Source organism: Malania oleifera, chromosome 3 (assembly GCF_029873635.1).
Source record: "Malania oleifera isolate guangnan ecotype guangnan chromosome 3, ASM2987363v1, whole genome shotgun sequence".
NCBI lineage: Eukaryota > Viridiplantae > Streptophyta > Magnoliopsida > Santalales > Ximeniaceae > Malania > Malania oleifera.
In genome coordinates this window covers 71798534-71825193 of record NC_080419.1, presented here as the reverse complement: position 1 = coordinate 71825193, position 26660 = coordinate 71798534, and the positions used below count along the sequence as shown (strand labels likewise).

At 36.0% G+C, this 26660-nt stretch overlaps 1 protein-coding gene across 1 annotated transcript in view; it reads right to left on the bottom strand.

Moving 5' to 3' along the window:
• Window positions 1-6363: 6363 nt before the first annotated feature.
• The window catches only part of LOC131152008 (uncharacterized), a 77966-nt gene continuing 57669 nt past the window's right edge, over window positions 6364-26660 (bottom strand). Inside the window, exons 12-22 of the mRNA XM_058103561.1 lie at window positions 23778-23871; window positions 23109-23217; window positions 22529-22800; window positions 22290-22417; window positions 21943-22177; window positions 9153-9341; window positions 8769-9055; window positions 7625-7838; window positions 7268-7510; window positions 6884-6975; window positions 6364-6780 (exon numbers count right to left, since the gene is read on the bottom strand). Coding sequence (XP_057959544.1) covers window positions 6633-6780; window positions 6884-6975; window positions 7268-7510; window positions 7625-7838; window positions 8769-9055; window positions 9153-9341; window positions 21943-22177; window positions 22290-22417; window positions 22529-22800; window positions 23109-23217; window positions 23778-23871 — 2011 coding nt within the window. The 3' untranslated portion in view covers window positions 6364-6632. The remainder of the gene's footprint in view (window positions 6781-6883; window positions 6976-7267; window positions 7511-7624; window positions 7839-8768; window positions 9056-9152; window positions 9342-21942; window positions 22178-22289; window positions 22418-22528; window positions 22801-23108; window positions 23218-23777; window positions 23872-26660) is intronic.

Genomic DNA, 26660 nt, shown 5'->3' with positions numbered 1-26660 from the left:
AAAGGGACAAGTTTTTAACATCCTAGTTTTAAGAACATTTTTATACTTAGTTCCGATTATATTAAAACAAGTTTAATGTCCTAAAGGTTCAAAGAAAGTTGAGTATATTTACAAAAGGACATACTAAGCATATAAGATATCAAAATGGGTTTTCAAACGTGTTTTATTAATTAAAATATCTTATATTCAAAAGGAAACTCATTTGGATGAGTTTTAATCTTCATTAGACTTAATATATTTCATATAATTTTGTCCAAGAATGATTTGAGTCATTAAAACACTTTTTGACAAGGAAAAACAAAGTAATCGTCACTGCAGTAGTGCAGTCTTGAGTCCTGAACACCTTACGGTATTTTGGGCATAAATTTTTCTAAAAAAGTTCAAATGGGACGATCTTGGTGTCCCTGGAAAGCTAAGACAAAATTCCACAACTTTTATTTTGGTGACTTTTTCTGATTCAGGGACCTCATCAACGAAATTCAGATTTCGTTGACGAATTCTGGGCAGAAGCTCCCCAACGAGTGGAAAACGGCTAGTTGGCCAAATAAAGTATTTTTTCTTCCCCCCAACGGCTAGTTAACGGCTCCTAAGGTTCTTGGGCTATAAATACAAGCTTTTAGACTTGTATTAATATGGTTTTGAGCATTGTTGATCATATTTGTGAAAAATATCATTTTATCCAAAACCTAAGCACTTTGCACTTTGCATTTTAGTTATTCTTGACAAGTGCTCAATCCTCTCTTGCTCACTTATCTTGTAAGATTCATTCCTTGAGAGAATAGAGTGAGTATTTGGTTATGTTTCATATTGGCTCATTTAAGGAGCATTAAATTGTATTTCCAATCTCTTGTAAGGTTCTTTGTGAACCATTGTGGTAAGATTCTTTGTGAACCGAACCGAAGGCTCTTGGTGAGCGCGGTAGGGGTTCGTTCCCAAGTGTAGGGATTTGTTCTCGAGTTGTAAGGCTTCTCTGCCAGTGAAGGAGTATCTTTAGTGGATTGTGGAATCCTTGGCTTGGTGCTAAGGCGTGGACGTAGGCTTGGTGCCGAACCACGTAAAAATACTGGTGTTGTTCTCTCTCCCTTACATTCTTTATTTTATATCTTGTGCATGATTTATATTTATATTGCGATATAATTTCTTGTATCTTGTCAAGAGTTTTTATTTTATAGAAAAATACGTATTTCGCCAAAAGAGTCTATTCACCCCCCCTCTAAATTATATACTCCGGGCTGGGACTCCCAATAAGCTCTATATGATTTTTTCCTATAAGTACCAAGTTTAAACACTTGGAGAAAGTTGGAAAAACATCTTGAGAGCATATTTACATATTCTTTGATTTTTGTTTATATTTTTATACTTTTTTTGAAGATCAAATATCATACTTCTCCTATTCTTCTTTTGAAAATACTTTTTGGAGAAAAAATTTTAAGGGTTTCTTGAAAGGCTTGAGCTTATATCCACACTCATATTTATTGCTTCAAAGCCTTCTTGTATTTGATTTTTCAAAGGTCAATCTTAAAAAAATCATTTTCCATAATCTCATTTTCTTGCAAAAATATTTTTGAGAGGATTACTTCTAATCTATTGAGCTTCATATTTAAAATCATTTGAGAGTGCATTTAGAAGTATTTTTCATTATACAAATCAACTGTTGAAGAAGAATTCCTTGTACGCAAAATTTATTTTCAAATCATTTGTATTTGTAGTTCGGGTTGTGAACCATACCAAGTGAGGGGATATCATTTGGAGAGGTGGCTTTACCTATAAGGAGTGGGCTAAGCGAGGGGATATTGTTTGGAGAGGTGGCTCTACTTATAAGGAGTGGACCGAGTGAGGGGATATTGCTCGAAGAGGTGGCTCCACCTATAAGGAGTGTGTAACGGGTGGCTCCGCCTGGTTTAAAGGAGTGTTATAGTGGAAATCCTCAGGTGGTTTTCTCGAGACAAGGACATAGGTAGGGATAGCCGAACCTCATAAAAATCTTGGTGTAGTTCTCTTTTTCCCTATACTATTTAAATTTCCGCATGTGTATGTTTACATTTACTTCGTTGTAATTGCTTGTATATTGTTGTGATTGTTTTACATGCACGCCTTAAATTTTGTTTGGGATATTATTTGTGAATTGGTTAAATAAGTAGCAAAAGTAAAAATTCAATTCACCCCCCCCCCCCCTTTTAGGATCACACCAATCCTTGTTAGCTTTGGTGCAATCCCAAGTGGTGGGGGGGGGGGGGGGTGAATTGGAGATTTAAAATTTATTCCTAAGTTCAACTAATTCAGCAAGCAGTATTTCACAAACCTAGAGTCTTTTTATGTATTCACAATCCCAATCAAATATTTAAACAATAAACATAAAACATACAGGTGCAGAAAGTAAATTGCGGAAAATAAAATCAACACCAGATATGTTATCGGGGTTCTGCCAACTGTGCCTATATCCCCGCCTTGGCTCACCAGCACAAGGATTCCACTACAGCTCACTTAATGGGTGGAGTGGCACCGGTTACAACCAGATCAATTAGCGGGGTTGACTTCAACCTACACCTTACCAGGATGGTGCACCTAATTTTCATAATCGGATCTAAACCAATCCGAGACTATTCAACGGGGCTAGTCTCCCTCTTCAGACCCACGCCTAGAATACAACAAATGTATATGAAATTTTTTGTACACTGAAAAATGCTTCTTCAAACAAGCATATATGTACCACAATATAGCTCAAATAATAACGCAAGCACAAATGATAGAAAAATATGCCCAGTGCTTAATGATGTGTGCTAAACACTCAATCAAGTATAGATAAGCAATCAGGATCTAGAGTGTATATCTAAGCAAGCTTTGAAACATAATATTGAATATCACAATATCAATTTAGGGTTTCAAAAAATGCTAGTAAGATGATTCAAAGAATCTCAACAAAATGTTCTTAAAAAACTAAGCACAAGAGATGTTTGAATGCAAACTTGAAAATAATTTTTGCACACAAAAATACAAACTAAGGTAACTTGCAATGACAATACAAGAATCACAAGCTTCTAAGTCTTCCCACACAAGATCTATGAAATAAAATCGGTGGGAGAACTTTAAGCTTTACTCTTAATAATAAAATCAAACAATAAGCACAACAAATGAGAATTTTAAGCTAATGGAAATGAAGCACAAAACTCTAAGCACACTCACAACTCTTGGATAATCAAGAAAAATGAAGTTTTTGAGTGTATGGGAGTAGTATAGGCTAAAATAGAATTTTGGAATTTTGAGAGAATTTGGCCTTAATGATCTTTACTAATCCTTGCTAATTTTTGCAAATGAACTAGTATTTATAGGCAAGAGGCAAATTATGACCGTAGGGGACATATAGGGTATTATTAATTTTGTTTGAAAACCAATTAAGAAAATTAACCTTGTTTACCCCTCTTTAATCTTGGTAAAAATAAATCCAACTTGATTGTTTCGGGTGCCCGAGCATAAGTTCGGGTGCCCGAACAGACATAGCACAAAAAGTCATTTTAATGGTTCTGGTGCCTTAAAATCAGTTTGGTTTGCTAAATTGAGGCGATTTTCCAAAAGACTGTGTTTCGGGTGCTCGATCTGAAGTTCGGTTAACCGAACTCACAAGTTCGGTCGCCCAAGGCTAAATTGAACATAATGTTCGAGCGCTCGGGTTGGTGAAAAAGTGACCTGACACAGGTTCGGTCAACCATGGAAGATGTATACATTTTGGTTCAGTATGCCGAACATAGGTCAACTTGTTGACCAGTCCACGATTCGGTCGACCAAGACAATTTGAACTGTCAGGTTCGGTCGCCTAACCACTTACAAAATTTGGTCCTTTTAGTCCAATTATACTCCAATCAATTCCCTTGATAAATTATGTGATATAGGGGACTTAGTGCATTATGTGTAGGAACCTAAAGTTCAACTAAGGTCGTTTTGAGCACACCTACCTATCATGCATGATGCAACTTATTACAAGCCGTATTGAGGTACAGTTCATAATTAAATTACATCTCATAATGAAGAAAATGAAAATAATTACAACTACAACATAATTTTCTTCAACCTTCTGCTTGATCACCGTACGCCATCATGATATGGCTTTCTATTCGAATACACGCGTAAGGTGAACCTGCATTCAAGTCTCAGTACAAACATTAGTACCAAATGCATTTGTCATTATCCAAACCGGGATATGACCAACTAGGTCAACAATCCTCACAATTATCTTCCAAAAAAAAAATTAGTCTTTTGTTTTTAAAAGTTTCAAATTCCTAACTTTTAAAATCTCCCCGAAAAAGTTAAAAGTTATCTTCTAAAAGTTAGAAAAGTTATTTACCATAAAAAAATAAAATAAAAAAGGAGGAATTGAGGCAAAAAGAGGTGTCAAACTTACCCTAAGGCTAGTGAAAAATAAAATAGAGTTTTAGCCCTAATAAAATGAAAAATTACCCCTTCATTCAATTGTGATAGGATAAATAAAGAAAATGACATTAGTATAACAAATTAAGTTGAGAAAATTGATCAATTAAGAACAATTATTTTTAAAAATTAAACTTATACATAAATCGAGCACCCAATGACTGTTTTTGGTCAACTAGTTGACATAAGTATGACAATATAATTAAATAATTGTTTCAAAATTTTTGCAAATATATGAAAAATAAATAAATAATACTAATAATTGAAGAAAAATATATAGATAATTATATTGCTCCAAAATATATGTTCTATACATCCCATGCAAATTAAATAACCAAATATGTATTTAAAAAATAAAATATAGTTTAAAAATCAATTCAAATTGGACGGTTAGTCAAATTTGAGCTTGTTTTATAAGTCTAACTAAATATCATATTTAATGATTGTTGATAGTTATTTTTTGTCCAAATTATTTTATAACTTAGTTGAACATATGAAAAGTTAAACTAAAAAACAAAGAATGAAGAAATACTGCATTTGCAGTCAATTGGTCACTTAAAAGTAGTCAATCAACCCCTTTTTCTTCCCCATTTTTTTGTGCATGCATGAAGAGATTTTGGCACCACCTGATAGTGGTCGATCAACCTTCATGGGGTGGTCAACTAGTTCAGTTAAAATTTAAATTTTAAATTTGATTGATTTGATTGGTTGGTGGATCCGAGCGTGCCAAATGTCCTCATTTTTAGTTGGCATTTGATGTTATGGTGGTTCAGATTTTGAATTTAACATTCAAAATCTCTAATTCCCATTTCCCTCGACCATATAGATCATCCATGGACCATTTCTTGCGTGTCCAAGTAGGGATAAGGGGAAAAATACAAAAAGTTCGAGTCCTTTGGGGTTTTTGGAAAAAGTTTTGAGGAGATTGCATCAATATTTCTTCTTTTTCTTGCGTTCTTTTGGGTGTGAATACTTAAAAGAGTGAATCTCCCACTTGAAAGACATTGTTGCACATCTTCAAGTCTGTTCTATCACCGTATTTTGATTTATTTTCGAGTTTCACCATTGTTTTACACAAAATCATATATGGTATCGTGAAGTGAGTTTGTATCATGTAATTTTTTAGTATATCAATACTTTTTTGTGAGTCTTTAATGTAGTGAGAAGGACTATGCCAAGCAATATTTGGTTTTGGCATTCCATATTTTAAAATTTGAATATTTGATAATAAAAAAAAATAATCATTCATTTCTATGTATGTATGTTCCAATTCCAAATCAACATATCATTTAAAGATAGGAGAAGATAAGATTTAGACATTAGAACCATCAAAATGCAAAATTGAAAGGAAAAAGTAAGAAAGCCTCCAGGCAATAGACTAACCTTAGGCACATTTGACTAACCCTTGAACTCTATGGTTTACCAGCCTTAGTCGTGATTGATTGAGTGCCCAATCCAGAGGCCAAATTTTGGTGTTTTTCTTTTTTTCTTTTAATAACATTTCAGTAATGTTGATCAGTCAAAACACACTATAGTCAAATCTAGTTTTATGGTTCTTTTCATTTTTTTTTTAAATAATCAATTGAAGATGTGGTTTCTACGCATTTTTCAGATGTTGCCTCTTGACTTTCAAAGTTAAAATTAAAAAAAAATAACTTTGCTTTTTCAAAGTAATCACCTCTGAAGTATTGAGTTTTCTAACTTCTAACTTGTTTTCAAAGCTTTGCTCTTGCAAAGGGTTTTCTAAAAAAATTCAATATTTTCAAATAAAATATAAATTTTTCAACCAGTAACTTCGAAATAAGAAAAAAAAAATAGACATTTCTATAATGAAATTTGAGAATAATTATTACCCATATGACAATTTAAACCCAGATTTTGCTTCCTTAATGCAAAAATAAATAAATAAATAAAGCCAGACGGAAAACAAGCAGAGGGGAATTGAACGAAGAGGGAACACAACTGCTTAAAAGCAGGGGAATACCCCAATTGATATTTACATTAGAAGACAAACTATGGCTGCACATGTTCAAAAAGGAATTACAGGGAAGGAATGCCTCTATATTTCTTTATCATTTTGCTTTTTCTTTACGGTGCTTGTGTGTGTCACTCACCTACACTACATTCAAAAAACAACATACAAAAAAGAGGGTAAAGTAAAACAAAAATCAAAAACAAAAAGAACACGTTGACTTGGGGAGCGAACGATCTCATGACTGCCAGAACAGCTCGAAGTCGTTACTATACAAAGATCGATCATGAATCTCAAGATTTGCAACATGCCAATTGATAAGTCGGGATTGGATAAATTTACACACAACCAATCCAGTAGGAAAAATCCACCATTCACTTTCATCCCTGCACCAACAAAGAAATCCCAGGGCATATTAGCTGCTGCAACTAAGTTTCATAGAATTATTATTCTTTTAAAAGGAAAAACTCAGCAGCTGTATGATCTCACATGCTGAAACTCCACGTCTGAAAGTTGGGAAGCTTCTTACTAGATGATGACTGGGCACTATAGTGAACATATCCACAAATAAATGCCACCACCTACGACAGAACCAAAGCATTGGAAAATATTTACACACTGCATTTAAAAGCAACTAAAGAAGGTAATCATGAGTTTAATTGGAAGGACTAATAATAGTTCATTTGGTTGCTGAGATGACCAACAAAAAGATGCCGAAAGCTAGGCACCAGCCACAGCCATGCCTGTTCTTTTTGAGCATCCTCAGCAATCGAAAGGCACACACATAAGCAAGTTAAGAGGACAGAAAACAGGAGTGAATTAAAAACAACCCCATCAAGACCACAACCCAGCAGACGAGTTTTTGCAACTTACAACATTAATTAATGATGTAATGTTCCACAGGGCATAGACACGTGCAAGACCTGCAGAGCGCCTAGGTCCATGACTGAACAAAGCATTGATACCAGCAGGGAAGGGAAGTAGAATGCCAAGAGGTAAGATGGACAAAACCAGGAAGACGTCCGCCAATGAAATGGAATATAACTGTAGCAAAGTAAGCAATACTAAGCTAAAATCTCCTAAAAGTAGCATTGAGATGACCAAACCAACAAGATCCTGCATTTGGACACACACTTCATGAGAGAGGGAAATAAGGGGAGGGAGAGAGATCCATCTAAATCTGCACCCAAGATAAATTCCAATGGCCTGTGTTATGCTTGAGAAAAGTACCTGGTGACCAACGGGTTTGGTGTTGTGAACTATAAAAGAGATGGGGTAAAAAATCTCTCTTTTTTCTTCGAGCATTTGTAAGCTGTTAGAGTCTAAAATCCCTCCGTATGCCCTTTTCCGCCGCACAACATTTTCATTACTTCTCTGGGCTTGATCTAAGAGTGTTTCCTTTCTCAGAAAACTATATGGATTTTCCCTCGGAATGCTACTTGCACTGCAAATACATAAAGAAACAATAGGAAAAAAAAAAAAAAAAAAAGACAAACAAACAAAATTATACACTTGCAATGAAGCATCACTGTGGAAAGCTTCCAGCAGTCTCTCTCCAGGTTGCCACAATTTTTTCCTAAATTCACACTAATCTATCATCCTTGTACATGCCATCAGTCCTTGTACAGTGTGTGAGAGAGAGATATAAAACAAAAGTATATGGCATATTTATCTAACATTACTGTATCCAAATTATGGAGCTTTCAATAGACACCAATTTGTGATGTTCTGAAGCGTATTCACACACACATCAGAAAGTATAGGTTATAGTGCATTTGCAACTCCTTATTATACCTACTTTATTTGTTTTACAATATAAGTTATTAACAAATGATTGAGAATTTGACCAGATCTTATGATTTGATTTTCTATTCCTTGATTTCAAAATTTATGATTTCAATTCATGATTCAGTTTGAAAACTATGGTTGCAGCAAGTATCTTCATGACATGCCAAGATACAACACACTGTAGAATGGTATGACCTCCTAGAATATGATATACTGTAAATGAGAAACTTAGTATTGGCACCCACATCAGAAAAAGTATAGGTTATAGTGCATTTGCAACTCGTTTTTAAACCTATTTTATTTGTTTTACAATACAAGTTATTAACAATTGATTTTAAGAATTTGTACCAGATCTTATGATTTGATTTTCTATTCCTTGAAAACTATGGTTGCAGCATCTTCATGACATGCCAAGATACAACACACCGTAGAATGGTATGAACTCCAAGTATACGACTTACCGTAAATGAGAAACTTAGTATAATGGGTACTCAAGGGAATACAAGTAGACATGACAAGAATATGGATAAATTAAAACAGAACGTAGAAGACTCTCAGTTGACAGCAAAAGAAATATAACTATTACCGAGACTCTTGCACAGTTTGTACAGTAGCATCAGTGCTTCCAGTGCATGTTTGCTCAATTTCTTCGAAAGCAGACAACAAAAGTCCATATTGACAGTAACCACAAGCTGTAGCCTGAAACCAGGCAAGCTCAACTCGCACACCATGGATCCTCAAAGCAGGATTGGCATGAGTTTCAAGCCATCTAAGAACAGGCCGAAATGTTACTCTTAGGCGTCCACAACGAACCAAGCGCAAATGTGCATTCAAACCAGCCACCAATCGATACCAAGTTGTAGGAGGGACTGACTGAATAAGAGAAGCATAACAATCAACAGAGTTCCATAGGACACATCATACATTTTTGAGGTTCGTGCAGGAAAAAAAAAAAAAGAATCTCTCTAACCTGACTCATAAGGCTAGTGAGAATATTATCATTGTGAAGAGAGAAAGGAGCCATGTAACTTCCATCACCCCCAAAAAGTAGAGAGATGGGGAATCTTTGATGAAGACGAAGAGGAAGATCAGTTCTCTTTTCATCACCACCAAGAAAGAAGTCTACATATGCAAGCATTAGATCAGAAGTCGCTGCAACCTACAATAATACAGAAAATAAAACAGACAATAAACCTTGTCATGAAAATTACTTATTTTTTGTTGAGTTTGCCAGTAAGGGTTGGAAGAGAGATGCATCATAAACATATCAAAAGTTTCAGCTCTAAAAGCACATATTCAGGAGGAACATGTTAAACATCAAATAGTTGCACAGCAAGAGAGTATCAGGTAGGATCCTCAAATAGACTTCTTCTTGTATTATGTTTGCTGTACTTATTTTCTTGATTTTTATTTTCTTTTTGTGCAGAGACTGATGTTGTGGTGATAAGAGATGTGTATAGCAAGAAAAATAAAAAATAAAAAATAAAACTTGATCAACAAAGCATTATGTTTAAGGAAGAAAGGAGTAGAGCAAAGGAAAAAAATAAAGAATGTAGAACACTAGATCCTCCCACTACAAAAAGGATAACATCTAAAAGAAAAGATAATAATTACAAGACAAATCTAATAAACTAATATGCTGTGTAAGATGGTTTAACAGATGTGGGGCCTCTCTCAGAAGAAGTTGGTAGACCTCAGTTGACTAATGAGTTTGAACTTCTTCTGAGGGAAGATAAGAGCTGGAGGCAGAAGTCAAGGATGAATTTGGCTCAGCTTATAACCGCTTTTTCTAGATTGTAATCACAAAAAACCTCTATGTTCCAGATTTTAAATTTTTCTTTCGAAAATTTCAATCTCCTCATAAAACAGAACCATTCCCAACATTACATATTACCTCACCCCCCCCCCCCCCCCCCCAAAAACACCAATCTGTAGCCAACCCCTAAAAATCCAAGTAGGCTAACCACATTCTCAAACCTAAACACAGTGCACCCGACATCAAAGGGTGAGACTAAAGAACTAAAGGACAATTATCAGAGACCACTCTAGGACATACTACTTGAGTTCAACAAAGGAATGCATCCTCCCACACTGTAGTGAATGAAAACCTATCAATCCTAGTAGCAACAAGCCTAACGCCATCAGCAAGCCAAGTGAATTGGGCATTAAAAAGAGGAATATCCCGCAAGTCACACTTCCTGATAAACAAGTCAAAGCCCCTCATGCTAGAATTACTCCCTGATAAACAAGTCAAAGTCCCACATGCTAGAAGTAATTCTAGAACCTCCCAATTTTTCGTCAGTGAATCTAATAACAATAAATCACCTCCTAGGAACCGATTTGGAAAACACGAACCATAAACTGCAGTTAGCTCATCTTAAATAAAACCCCTCAAACAAGGGCAATTATGACCATACAAGGAGGCGAACCACAACTATCCCTGACCCTTGACATCTAAAAGAACAGACACAGAAAAAGATCCTAACATTGAATTCACAAGCAGCCCAAAGGTTCCAAATCACCACAACATCCCCAAGGAACCAATAGAAGCTAGGAACACCCAGTCCTTAAACCTGAAATCCCAAATACTCCTAACAAGAAGGCCATCTACCACCTCCAACTTGTAAGACTCCTGAAAAAACAACTGGAGAAACATGCCCAATAATCTCCTGTTGATGATGCACATCACATGTGCCAGCATCCCAACCAGTACAAGTTTCATCAGCTTGATTACACTCACCTCATTGCATGCATATGAATGCTGCATCATATGAAACAGAAAATCATTTAAGTGGGCACAAACATGGCAAAACTCTCACAAACGCCCCCCAAAACAATCCTTTGTTACATAAGAGAAAGTATAAGGGACAAATATCCAAAGGGAAAATTACACTTTTGATCCCCTAACGTTTGGAAGTCCTGTCAAATTAGTTCCCCGCATTCCTACTGTTTCATTATAACAGCCTCACAATAGCAGAGAACTGGGAGAGGAAGGGAGAGATAAGAAGGAAAGGAAGTGGGCCTTCATCTGTGAGAGAGAGAGAGAGAGAGAGAGAGAGAGAATATGCAGAAAAGAGGGAAAGACCTGGGAAAGAGACCTTAGACATTTTTTATAGCATTAATAACAGGGTACTTGGTGTGGTCCAATGTCACAGCAGATACAAGCTGCCCCTGCAAACTCCATGGACTGTCCTGAAGGTCAGAGATGACGGACAATCTCTCCTAGTATGGAGGAAAGAATGTATATCTTACCCTCTCCAGACCCCCAATGACATGGGAGCCTTGTGCAGTGGGTGTTGCATGCACTGTTGTTTCAATGAATTAATAATTTACACACTCGAGTATAATAAAGATACCTCATGGTTGTGGGAGCTATGGCATGACCTAAAGACGTGTGAAAGGTCAAATATGATCATCCCTAGGTTGCATTGAAGGATTAGAAGAATGGAAGTACAATTGGAGAGGTAAAGGGGGAAAGAAAAATGGCTAGTCGCATGGCTGTTTCCGTCTAGATAGTGTCAGTAGTCGTGTCTATTCAGCACTAAATTTGACGGTAATGCAGATTGGGCTTCAATTTTAGGCTACTGTTTTAGGAAAGTTGGGTTGTGCTATTGTGCCTAGTAATCTAATATATTTGCAGTGCAATGCATGCATGCATTTTTTATGTAGTGTGTAAGGATGACATGTTTTATGTAGTGCAATGAAGAATGTGTCAGCTTCATAATTTGTTCAACAAGTATCTATTTGCAATAGCTAGAATAGAACAGAGCAACAAACTGCAGGACACTGCAGACAAAATATCGAAGAGAAAGCTTGATACTGAAGTACAAAACATTGCAGAAGAGATGCATTCCTGATTCCAAATCAAAATAGTGCTAGACAGTAGCAGTATTGTGCAAGAAATAACACCAAACAGTAGCAGAATTACACAAACCCAGCACAAAAAAAGGGATACATTTCCTAATTCCAAATCAAAATAGAGCTAGACAGTAGCAGCATTGTGCAAGAAATAACACCAAACAATAGCAGAATTACACAAATGCAGCACGAAACAGTAACATCCATGCCAAATATGCTTCACAAAGTGGTAGCATCCACTTTAAACAGTGAAAAGAGCAATAAACAGAGCAGTAAACATGACATTCAAATACACACAAGTTCAGATCCCCCTGCTTGAAGCAGCACCACTAGCAGACCCAGAGTTGCAGAATCTCAACATTCTAATGTACTTCCCCATTTTTGAAAATTGAGGCAGATCCACCAGTGTTGGCAATTACTAGAAGCTGCACCACCTAAGGCTGCCCCTCCATCCACTGCTGACTGGGGTGTATCCACACATGAAGAATATCACATCATTATAAGTACTACAGATTCAATACAATCCACTAACACATGAACAACAAAACCCTTATGGAAGCTCTTCTCTTGGAGATTGCTGTAGGGGCCTTACATCCTCTATGATCACTGGATCCACATCCATATGTCCAGGTTGGATTTCAACCTTTAGCACACCTAGGCCTCCACCTTGCTTCCCGCTTAGTCCCTTGCCCACATCCACATCCACAATAGCCTTGCATGACCTTTTATTGAGACCCTTGCCACCATACTATATGTGGTTCAAGGAGCGACTTTTTTTTTTTAAACTACGAGAGTGGATAACCGGTAGCTCATTTGGATCCCTTCTCACCTACAATATTGTGAGGCTGTGATGAAGTTAAGCAAGTTTTAGGCCACGAATGTGGCCCATTCAAGGGGATTATGGCTGTTCCATATATCTACAAGTGGGTGTACATCTTGTTAAACTCACAAACATAATGCTAAGGCTGCTCATGCTTCATCCATCTGGTCAAAAATGACATTCTCTTTGGGTATCCCACTCTCATTTCCTACAAGAAGACAACATACCTTCAAACCTAAGTGTTTTGATCACCATGCATTCCCTAGAGTTGGTAACATTTCATCTGACTTCACGGGAATCCAATGATCCACATCCATCATGTCCTTTAGTAAACTTCTCTTGATCTGAGGACCTATACCCTCCCACTTTCTTTCCTTCTGCCTGATTTTTTGTCTCCTAACCATGATAAGGTTCCTTGCAGGTTTCCCTCTTGCAACAAATATGAAGCTATTAAAGCTCTCACAAAGGTAATTCATACTAAAATGGGTCTAACGTGAACAAACTAGAGGATTTTCCTGAAGCCACACTCAAATGTTTATCTACAATCCCCTTGGATTCCTTTATTATAAGGGTTAATTCATCCAACCTTGTAGCTGTTGCAGCTACCCACTGTGCTTTGTAGGGCCTTCTCCGTCCAAGCAGATGCCATTGTATAAGAATGCAAGAAAGTCCAAGCCTGCTTAGTTGAAGTGCATGGATTTGCAATGGGGGACAAACCATTGTCTGAATCAATCCCTGTTGTGGTCAATAACTAATCAACATGAACCCACATCAAGAGACAATATCAACTTGCATAACAAGTCTTTACCAAGCCTTAAACCCCTGCTTACAAGCAGCAAGACAAACATCCAGCCTCTCGAAAGATTGTTTCCACTGAGATATGTTCATGATCATTGTTGTCCCCAGGTTAACCCGTCTAACCACCTCAAAGTAACCCTACAACTGTGCTAACTAACAGAGTTGGCTGCTTCAATCAACTTAATTGCTTTCTTCTCAGAGCTGTAAGCCTGAAAACTAGATACAAATGCTTTCATTCATGTCATGACCTTCATTTTAACTTCACTGCTGAATTCAGATTTTCCCTAGACTTGTCCACATATGCCTCAGAAATCCATATGGAGTTCACAATTTTATTAAGGGAAACCCGAGCACAGCTATGTTTGGACTGTTATAACCCCCAAAGCTGGTCCTCAAGGCACCTTTACAGCATATATGATCCAGTCATGCCCTTCAATTCTACACACAACTCTAGCTGGTGCATTATCATTCCTCACATATTCAATTGTCTTCTCTCTCTTGGTTTCATAATCTATGACAGCTTCTTTCAAATGCTTTCCAGCGCTGAAATCATCCCAAACTTAATTTTTGCATCTTCCATATCAAATTTTTGACTGCATTGTGGCCACCTTTTCTTCTATCCACATTAGAACAATCAAAGCCAATCATACTCCCCATTTCTTCAGAATCGGCATAAATCTCATCAGCATTGCATGCTCCACTAGTACTTTTGTTTTTTCCTAATACCAACATATTCAACCCCACTGTCAATGTTGGTTTCAAATAAGAAATCATCCTTCTCGAGGTCCATGTTTGCTTCATAAAGCAAACCACCATCGCTGATCTCAAACTGTCAGACAATGCCCCATATTCTTGATACTGGACCAAAGTACAACATCAATTAGTTTCAATTCCACTACCTAAAAACTAGTGCATAGGAGCCTTTATATATAAGCTCAGCGTTTGGGGAACAAGAAAACCAATCTTGGAAACCAAAATAAATTAAAATACTAGTTAACCAAATAATATTTCTTAGAATCTTATAAATATCACCTAAATAAAATAAACTGAGTAAAGAAAATGAAAGAACTACAAAAATATGATTCCTCTTTGTGCTATACTGCACTTACATGATTCCACTCAAAAGATATATCTGTCATGTCATAGAGACCTAACCAATCTCTTAAACCTGGTCATACTTATGCCAAAACTTGACCACGTACTTATCCCTGCGCTTTCCAAACATTCTGTGCAGCTAGATGAGTGACATGTCTTGCAAGTCCTAGTAATCAAATTACTCAATTCTTCCACCCTAGGATCCACCCATACTGCATGGACAAATATACCCACATGATATACACTTTATGGTCCACACAGCATTCTCCCAGCCTACACATCACCACAAATATATAGGGATCTAGACAAAAAACCAAAAAAAACAAAAAAAAACACACACACACACAACGAATCATCATGTACAAATGCATTCAGAACCAACACTCTTACCATTTTCCCCACTCTCACATGCATTTGAGACCATCAATGCAAAGCAACAATGAATTAATAGGAGCAACAACCACAACAGAACCCTAATCATACAACAACCCCACCCCAAAAAACAAAAAAATTTAAAAGAAAAGCAAAAAACAGCGAACTGAATCCCAATAAATCAAACAGAAACCCCAGAGAGTCCATATTCAAAGTCCAAATTGAAAAAAAAAATAACACATTGATTGTAAATTGATGAAATAACACGCACCATAGGATTGGTGTTTGATAGCCTAATCAATGCCTCAATGTCATAATCAAAATGTCTTGTAATAATGGTCATCCAATTTCGCCAATGAAAAACAATGTTTGCCCTCAATTTGAGGCTTATCACAGAATCAAAAAAACCCTAAATTTGAATGAGACTATGGACATATGGAGGGTAATTTTTGTGGGAAATATTAGAATCCGTTCACCTGTGGACAACGTTTTTATTTTCCATTTTCAGTTCTCCAAAACCTTACACATACATCCTCGTCTTCCATTTTTCCAACAATTTCCGGAAAAGACTTCTCAATGTTATATAGCATTTCTGTACAAATATTGGATGGGTGGAAAACACATTTTTGTTTTGCTTTGAAAACTGACAAAGGAAAATGAAAATTAGTCCTACATTAGCAATCTAACAACCATTGAAAAATTGGGGAAATGTGTGACAATAACGAAATATTGTGAGTCAAATACATCCAAATTGAAACCTTGCTATTTGCAATCTGACAGCCAGTGACAAATTGGCCAATTGTGTGAATAACGAAACATACTCTTCTTATTAGCAGTTGAAGAAGTGAATTGACTGACCTACATCTCCTACTAAGATTTCTCGGGCCAAAAGAGGTGTTAGATGGAATTGAATCGGTGACTCAGACTTATGTCATACTCCATTACTAACCTGGGTCATCTACGCACTCAGCTAATGACCTATATATTTCCCATTCTTAAATGGGACAAAAGAGTTCGCAATTGTCTCAAAGAGTTGATTTATTCCACTGTTGAAATTGAAATTTTGATAACCCCAAAAGTGTAATTCATGGTTTTAAATAACAGCCATTACACTACGTAATGGCTGTTATGTAACGGAAAATGGGGAGGTTGAAACCGTTGCAGGCCGACATTCCCGCCCCCCAGGGGGGGGAGGGAATTCACCGCTGTAATAGCCCATAACAGCCGTTACGATCTGTTAGACTGCATTACAGTCCGTTACGCTGGCCGACACTCCGATTACTCTTGTCTCCTTCAAATCCACCCAACTTTCTCATGATTCACTGCTTTCCTCCTCTCCCAACCACCCATCCTTAGCAGATCTACCATTCCAAAGACTGAAATCAAGAAATCGTACCTTCAATTTGTTGTTGGAAGCTGAAGAATAAGGACCCTTCGTTGCAGTCGGCCAGCACTCGCCCTCCTCCATTTCTCCAATTTCTTTGACTTTGAAGGCTAAGATCTGCCCTCCTCAAGCGGTCGAACAGTTGAAGGCTTAGACTCCCCGCCCCCGCCCCCGCCCCCCCGCAAGCAGTCGAAGGCTTGAAGCTTTGTCCTAGCCTGTTCGGCAGTAGCAGGCCAGCCTTGCAGCAGCTCTGCGAGTTGCCCCCAGCCTTGCAGGAGTTCCGCGAGTCGCCGCTAGCCCTGCAGCAGCTCCATGAGTCACCACCAGCCCCATCTCCCTTCTAGTCTTTGAGAGTTTGAGACTTTGAGTCTTGGAGTGGACTCATCGAAACTCCTCTAGCACCCTCCGTCTCTCTCACTCTTGAATCTTAACTCTTCAGGTTCCTATTTGTTTTTTTTTTCTCTTCTTGTTTACTTAAATCTTAAACTAGTATATAATTTATATATTATATTGTTTATATATTATATCAAGTTTAGCTTTATTTATATATTATATATTGTTTTAGTTATTTATATATCATATTATTTATATATTATATATCAAGTTTAGCTTTATTTATATATTATATATTATATGAGGTTTACCTAAAATCCTAAATTACTAATTGCTAAGATTTGAGAAATAAATTTAATGGTCTTAAAATAAATATATGGTACATAAATAATAATAAAAAATTATTTTATGACTTATTTTATTAATAGATGAAATATCTAATATTTTAAATTTTTATTTGTTTAAAAATTTTAAATAAACACTACTTATTATTTTTAATCAAAGATTATATTTTATTTTTATGTAATAAATATTTAAAATTAGGAGGACTATTTAGTACTTACTAATTATGCAACAACAACAACAAAACCAAACCTTAAGTCCCATTAGGTGGGATCGGCTATATGAATCTATTTCCGTTAATTTATGCGATCATGGATCATTTCTTTTGACAAATTCAGGGATATTAAATCTTTACTCACTATCTCCTGCCAAGTTATTTTAGGTTTACTCCTATCCCTCCTACTGCCCCCAATTGTACTTACTAATTATATTATATCTTATTTTCATTTTTTTATAACAACTGTAACTTTGTTTTTTCTATGTGTGTTGTCTAGAGATCATCAAATCAAGTCTATCAAGATGCCACGTGAGAAAGGAAATGACAACTTACCCAGTGAGGACATTGGATGGCATTTTGGTACTCCAGTGGACGGTAATAGACATATTATTATATGCAAGTTGTGTGCGAAGATAATTAAAGGCGGTATTATACGCTTGAAACAACGCTTGGCACATAAAAAAGGTCAAGTGGTTGGATTGGATGTTTGAATGTAACCACATGAGTAAGAGAACAAATGATGAAACATCTACAACAATATGCTGAAAAGAAAAGAGATGAAATAAAAAGGCAAAAAGAAGCGAAAGCTCAAATTAGAGGTGATTTTGAGAATTTGAGCGATGAAGAAGACTCTAAAGAAGAAAGAATGAGATTTTACGACAAGAAAGCATACGATCACAGCAACAATGGGAAGAGAGACAGCGATTTTGAGCAAGAACAACTGGAGGGGGTAATATTTATGAAGAGGAAGGTGGCTCTGGCAATGGTGGTGCCAATGGTCTCAGTAGAGACCAATCTTATAGTGTTCGAGAAGCTGGAGGTAGTGGACGACAATGGATCAATCCCAATGCCCCTAAAGCTAGACTAAGGGCAATGGATCCTATTTTAGAAAGAAGCAAAAGTGCAAAAATGCCAAAAATAAACAATAGGTACTGAGAGGTTTAAGAAGTAAATTAGGAAAAGCAGTAGGTAAATTCCTAATTTATAATCGGATTTCAGAAAATGTAGTTAACTTTCCATTTATGCAGTCTATGCTTGATGTTGCTGCAAAGGTTGGAAAGGGGGTGAAGGGTCCATCACCCTATGAGGTATCTGAAGTTTATTTGGAGTAAGAGTATCAGGAAATGAAATATTATATATCTTCTTTTGCTCGTTCATTCCAAAAGATATGAACTCAAAGAGGTTTAAATTTAGAGAATCTTTTTAACCAATATTCATTATCAATGACAGCCCTTCCATCTTTTTTATCCACTATATTAAGAACAATCCCAGTCCATGGCAAGACATACCACTTCCTCAATTTCTACTTATAATGTTTCTCTTTACCAGTGGCATGCATGTTTGTGTCATCCATCCCTTCAAGTTTGTTTCTTGTATTATGGACTTGTATATTTTTAATTACGTAGAAGTAATCATTAAATCAATGATTTCATTTCAGATTAATAGACGAGGTGGTTGAAAAAATTGAAGAGGAGAATGTTGTCCAAGTAGTTACTGATAATGAAGCTGCAATGAAGGCAGAGGGAAATTATTAATGCAGAAGAGACCCAATCTCTACTAGGTAGTTGTGCAGCTCATTGCATAAACCTTATTCTTGAAGATATTGGTAAGAAAATTAACGTGAAGAAGGTTTTGGAAGATGCAACAACAATAACCTTTTTTTATTTACAGCCACACATGAACAGTGAATTTCATGAAGAAATTCACAAATAATCGAGAGTTGTTTCGCCTGCCATCACTCGATTTACCAACTTTATTGCCTTGGAGACTATTGTTAGGCATAAACAAGCATTGGAGGAAATGTTCACATCTAATGCTTGGAAAAACTCAAGATTTGGGATGAAAAAATCAAGCCCAGCATATGATGCGAAGAAGATTATCTTAGGGAAAGAGTTTTGGTAAAAGACTTCCAATATAATTAAAGTAAAGAAACCCTTGGAGAAAGTTCTTAAATTGACTCATGGTGAAAAACCATGGGTTTTATATATGAGGCAATTGATAGGGTGAAGTTGGCTATTCAAAAAGATTGTTGATTCTACAAAGACAATTGGAAAATTATTGACAACTAGTGGAGTTTTCAATTGCACTAAGATTTGCATGTTGTTGGTAAGTGTAAATAAAATACAATTTCTTATTATTTTAACTTTTAAATTATGCATAGTTGCAATAAAACACTATTATTGATTAATATGTTTGTAAATTTAATTTTAGGAATTTTTTTAATCCCAATTTCTTTATGGTACCCCACCCTCTCCTAAAGTTGTAAGAGAAGTCATGGATGGGATTAAAAAAGTCATAAAAAAGTTGGTACCTAATATAGATACTCAAATTCGAGCTATTAATCAAGTATTGGTCCTATTGAATTGAATAATGAACTAGTTCAATATTCTATCATACTTTCTAGAATATATATATATATATATATATATATATATATATATTAATATATTTAATTAATTAATTATACTTCACAATCATCCTGTTTTAGTTGTTGTATCGGGATAGGCAAGAGACATTTGGAACCCCATTGGCTAAATAATGAATGAATGGATCTATTTTGTCATTTTTATGTTCAAATTTGACTTTTAAAAAATACACTATACTGATATAAAATTCTTTTTAATTATTCATGCAATTGAATGGTGGATTCATTATGGCATGTGTGCTCCTGAGCTTCAAAGAATAGCAATCAAAGTTCTTAGCCAGACCACATCAGCTTCGAACTATGAGCGTAATTGGTTAGCCTCATCCATACGAAAACAAGAAATACTAAAAGTACATGAGACTACAAAAACTTGTTTGCGTACATTACAACATGACGTTAAAGTTAAGACATACAATGAGAAGAAGCCAATAGGAAATTGAAGATAGTTTCAACCCTATCAATTTGGACTATATTTTCAAAGAAGACGATCCTCTCAAACTACGGTTAGAGGAGAGAGAGGCACCATTAATCAATGATCAAGAACACTCAAATTGGTTAGATGAAGAGGTTGGTGGTACTACAAAAGGAGGAAATCAACCACCAATAAACATGCATGATTCAAGTTCAAGCCCTAAACGTACACTAAGTGATTTGAGCCCACCAAGTGATGATGATGGTGGTAGTGGTGCTGGTGCTAGGCCTGGGGCTGGGGCTGGGGGTGATAGTGGTAGTGGTGGTGGAGGTGTAGAATATGATTATGACAAAGGGACATCATTTGTAAGGGATACATATCCTTCTAGTCGTTATGGACTGCACGATATACCCAAAAATTATGACTTCGGTATTCCTCTAGAGTACCAATCTTCACAACCCAGGAAGAGTGCTACTGGTGGTGGCCCTAGTGGGAGTCATGGTGCACAAACTAGAAGAAATAACCGTCACCGAGATCATGATCCTGCTAAAGATTCATATGGTGCAGTTCGTAGTTTTGACGACTTTGGTTTAGATGATTCATTATCACAATCATATGGATCTCATCTAGCATATCCACCACCTCAACACTATGATCCATATTATGCGTCTCATCTTTATACTAGTGGTCAGGATCTAGTGAGTTTTCTTCAACACACTACTAATAGCCAGACCCAACCCCAACTTATGGATATTATTCAGGAAATGGTCAAGGGGGAGATTATGCGCCTCCTATATCAGTTGGATTTTCACCACCAGTAGATTTTCAGGAGCAACAACAAAATAACGTAAACACACGTATATTCAGCTATGTATTTCCACAAGGGTAGAGAGATAATTCCCAATCCCAATCTCAGTACAAAGATGCAAATTATGAAGACCCGCCACATCATTCTTTTTGGTGGTGATGTAAGTTATGTTATAAATTTGTAAAATTCTATCATATATTCAACTATACTAATCATTTTTCAACTTCATGTATGTGTATATTGAGTAATGACTCATTTTTAGTAATTTTATGTCTTTAATTAATTGATTCTTCACTTTAATTACATTTCTACATTTTTATACCCATTAAAGTATGCAACTATAAAAAAATATAAATTTTTTGTAAACAGGGCACTAAAATTAATATAAAAATCATGTTGCCTATTAAAAAGCATTTGTAGGTTAAATAAAAGTAGTCAAAATTTATTAAAAATCATGTATTAACGGATTTCATGCTTATTTTTCAATTTTGGCATGATTGTGCATTCATGAAAAAAATTCACAACCGTTACGCAAGCTTCCTGTTACGTAACACCCGCATTTCCCGAATCCCTCAACCATTACGCGACGTTACCCGCAACCGCAATTTAAAACCATAGTGTAATTTTTCCTCATCCAAACTCCAATATATCATATGAACAATAAAGTGTTGGGGTAGATGCACCCCATCCTTCCGATGTCACCCATTAGCCATTTAAAATGATATCAATCACAAGCCACAAGTAAAATATAAATAAACACTGCACAAGATAATAAAAATAATAATAATAATAATAAGGCCATAAAAATACTACTCTTCTTACATACAATAAAGCTGTTAATTATATTACTAATTTCTGGATAACCAATTTGACCAGAAGTTACAGAAGAAACAAACCTTAAGCCCTTCATATAGAGCACGAGAACGGCAAGAACGTAAGCAAGCATGGTCATATTCTGATCTAACAAATTCACGTAGCCGTTGTAATTTGATCTTCCGTCGCCATTGTTGCCAAGACCATGCGAGTGGATATGCAAGAACAGAAAGAATGCTATACATTGATCCCTCCCACCACTGATAAGCGGCTATTGCATTAATCTCATCCACAAAGCCATTGAATGCACCCTCATATCTGCCAGGTCATAAAAGGAAAAAAACATTATAAACTGTTGCTTATGATGGAAAAAAAGCCTACTGGTGACGATGATGCATCACAACTTGACAAAATATGACAAAAAGCTTACACAATCTCTTTCACTTGTTCTGGAGGAGTGTGAGGAAGATGCCAAGGTTCACTGAAAGTATTAGGACCCATAAAATACATCCTATGCACATGACTCTGGGACTCCTCAGCTCTGTTTGTTTCCAGAACCTGAAAATAGATGGAACCATCATGACCTCCAGAGTTAAAAAGACAAAAGAAGACTAGCACACAAATCGGCACATTGATCTGTTTCAAATGCAAGAACTTCTGGAAGAACACCTCATTCAGGGACTCCAGGAAAGGGAAGGAGTGATCTATTTGAGAACCATGTTGAGTCGGAGCTGGGCCTGGCAATTCATCAACTCCAACAAATTTAATTCGTGCAACACTAAGCACTAGAGCTAACAGGATGAGGAGGCCAAGGAGAAGAAGACCAAATAACCAAGGCCCACCAAATGTGTATATCAACTCTTCAAGAGCTGTATAACAGTGTGGCATGTGATATCTGTCTGAAATGCATTTGAAAGGACAAGGAGTCTCAGCAATACCACCTGTTTAAGAGGACGAGCGGCAACTTAATTAATTATTAGTTTATGAGGTTTACAAACATATTTCACGTGACAATTGACTTAGATAACACTAACAAAAGCCAAAAATAGAAGGCCGATAAGATTCATCAACAATATATAGCACATGGGAACTTCTGGAGGAAAATGTAGACACATATTCATCAGAAATGCAATACTTGTGTGAAAAATACATTTCAAAGGAAAGACTTTCAAGATGCTATAACATACAAAACATTTTGAGTAGTAGTAATTTAAAATACCTCATTTTGAGTAGTAGTAATTTATAATACCTCGAACAGCAATATAAACAGCACGATGGGGAAGCTCATGAGCTGGGCAAAGATGACAAAGGATTCTATCAGATCCGCTAACATTTTTATAAGTGCCAGCTGGACATTCCTGTAGGATAGAGGCCAAACATGAAATTTAACAACAAATTTTGTGCTAGAAACAACTGTAATAACAGTGTCCCCTCAACCCAGTTAACCCAGTTACACTTAGTATGGGGAAAAAAATAGCAAGTCAATTAAGTACATCTTGGAGAAACAATTTTCAGTTTCCAGTTTTTCAGAAAATACCCATCTGTATAACTGATAAGCTGAGTAGAATTTATAGATAGAAAAAAAGATTACATGAATTCTGAATATATATATATATATATATATATATATATATATATATTCATGTTTTTGATAGAAGAAAAGAAAATCATTTTTTATTGCAAAAGATTACAAAGAAAGTAAATAAAAAAAATTACAAACTAGGTGAGGACAAGAGATCCTCAAAGCATGTTTTAAAATGGTTAGATAAAAGTTAGCTCATTTTTTCTCAACTACGCCATATATTGAATTAAGAGAAGCTGGAAAGCATGTTTTAAAGAGAGTTGATTGCACATGTAAAAGATCAAATTAAATTGGAAGAATGAAATAAATCATGAAGCAATAAACTTGTATACCTACCACACAAAATACACCATAAAGTCCTTTCGGACAGGCTTTTCCAGTCATAGTTCCATTTTCCCCTGCAATACCCTTGTCTCTACCCAAACCTCCCCTGAAATAATAGAAGGCAACATCCAAATGTTATCACAGGAATTATTGCCTAAATAAGCACCAACACAAAAGCATCAACACTGCAAAAAAATGCTAGAACTAACTACTCATATATAAAAAACACATCTAAAATATAGATAAAGCCAGAATTGTTACAAGCTTCTTCAGTGGAGATCTGATGGGAAAATCATGGAAATGTCCTTTTGGAAGGAATTCCAACTGCAATATTTTAATCATCTACAAAACTAATTAGCTAAATTTTTAATCTTCCTCACATCTATAACTTTCATTCATGCCTAGCCCAAATGTAGTTTTAGGTTTTTAGCAAGATGCATTTGCAAGGTATTATACTACTATTATACTTTCTTGTCTGCATACCCAAAGCACTATAAAAGAAAAACTTAGGCCACAACTTCACCTAGTGGATCCCAACTATAGAAACAAGTGGATATCCGTAAATAGTTAGTCAAAAATAGAACTTTGTTTTTGATAAATCTCATCCATTTAAAGGAAGTTTATTAAGAAGAAGAAATTAAAGAGCATATATTGAGAGTAGAAGACTACAATGTAAAAAAGAATAAGCAATCTCAATAAATAAAAAGACCTAACTAACAAGTCACAAAAAAGAAGTCCCCACTTCAAGCCCTTGCCCTCATAGTTCACTGAAGACTTCAAATTTTCTAATTCACACTTTCCCTTCTTCAATTTCCTTTTACCTCCATCCAAGCAAACTTGATTACCTTTACGACCCAAAAACCACAAACCCATCTCATCCATCAATTGTTGAGCTTCTAAGTGCTTTAGATAAGCCTCAACATTCTCAATTATCAAAGTACCCTCTAAACCTTCCATCAAAGATGGCGACATACGATAAATCTCCAAATAAATCAGATGATTCAGAATCATAGCCACACTGATTTCGAATCTCATCCAACAGCAAACCATCTCATCTGCAAATCCAATAGTATCAACACTTGAGATTTTTCTTTAGAAAGAGAAGAATTTACAAAGAGGAGAATAAGGCATCTCTCAAAAAAATTCTGGAAAAATCCAAATAAAGAAAGAAAATAAAAACACAAAAAAAAAAAATAGTTGAATATTCAACACACCACACCATTTCTCCTTCTCCTTGCCCTTGCTGCTCCTCACATTTCTATCTCCCTTCCAAATATTCTGGGAATCACAACACAAAAAACACTTTCAGCATTATTTACTGCAATTTTTTTTTGGTTGTCCCAGAAGAAGCATCTCGCTCATCCCCCCGGACGAACATAAACCTTGTTGAAATTTCTTCCCTTCCCAGAAGAATTATCCCCCTTCAGCAGCAAGCCTCTGTATACCATCCGTACCACCTTCATGAACCTTAGTGCAGGCCCCTACCTCTGCCAACACTGCAGACATCTTCTTGATAAAGAACCGTCTCGAAGCAAAAGCACAGGAGCACCAGTTGAATTTCCAAGACTAACCAAGTAACTACGGTCCCTGGTTGGTGGCTGCCTGCTGGATTCACCCTGCCGGCCTCCCACTGTAGAGGGAAAAGCTTGGATATAATTACAAGGGAAGAGAATAAGATATCTCTTAAATAATTAAAAGAGAAAATGGAAAAAAAATAATAAATAAATAAATCTAAATAACTAGTAAAGATTTATAATCTCTCCGCAAGTCGATCCAGATCACTCCTCTAAAAGCTCCATAAGTTGAACCTCAAACGGCAGAAAGGAAAAAATTCTACCACATAGAATCAATAGACATGGTCCTGAAAAACTTCAGTAGTGTACTCCAATCAAATATGTTAAATAACTGAAAAAACAACATCACGCCGAAGAGTCATACGCACTAACTTCCTTCAAACCTGCAGCAAACCTAAAGAGAAAAACCATCCATGGAGTATGGACACTCCCACTGAACATGAAAACATAAAATAAACTATTCCAAATGCCTTGAGAGGCAGGGCAATGTCAAAAAAGAGATTAGAGCTGTGCTCCTGCAACCACCAACTGCGATCATATGTAGATATTGTCATGTAATTATAAAGGTGCATTGACCATTTTCTTTTAAGTTCTTGTCACTTACAAACACTAAAATGGCTTTCAATTTCGACATTGAACTTGTAAATGTGCATGTCTTTTTTATATATAGCTGGAGCATCTTGACTTGATATTGGATAGAGATCCCTTTGAAGACATTATTACATATAAAAATTATATATATAACATAAGGAACATAAAAGAATAGAGAACATAAATCACGGGAGGAAAAGGAAAATGCATCACAGTTCACACGGAAAGAGGGAAAAAGTAGGATTATGACCAAGACCTCCTAGTATCCAGCTTTACCTTTGCCTTTATTCAGGGACGATTTTTTATTTTAGCTTCTTCCTTGCAACTTCCCAAGGGAATATCTAGCTGACATTGTGCATGATTGGGAGGCATTAGTTTGTTAATTTCTTTTTCATTTCAATTAGAGGAGGATATCATATCCTCCTGTGATCTATTTGTCTTTTTGCTTCTTTAGTAACTATCTTTTAAAATTCAGAATCATACCATTATTTGTGAGAAATTTAGCAAACATGCAAGAAAAAAAGCTCTTCACTCCATTTACCATTGCTTATACATCAAATTCGTGGAAAAAAAAATAATTCTGTAAGTGATGTTAAATTCTGACCAATGAAATTTCTACAAAAGAGCAACATCTCTGCTTTGGACACCAACACTTTGTCAACTTGGAATGACTACACATTTTCTGCACATGTTAGACATCGTCAAAATGCTACGAACATATTCAAACTTC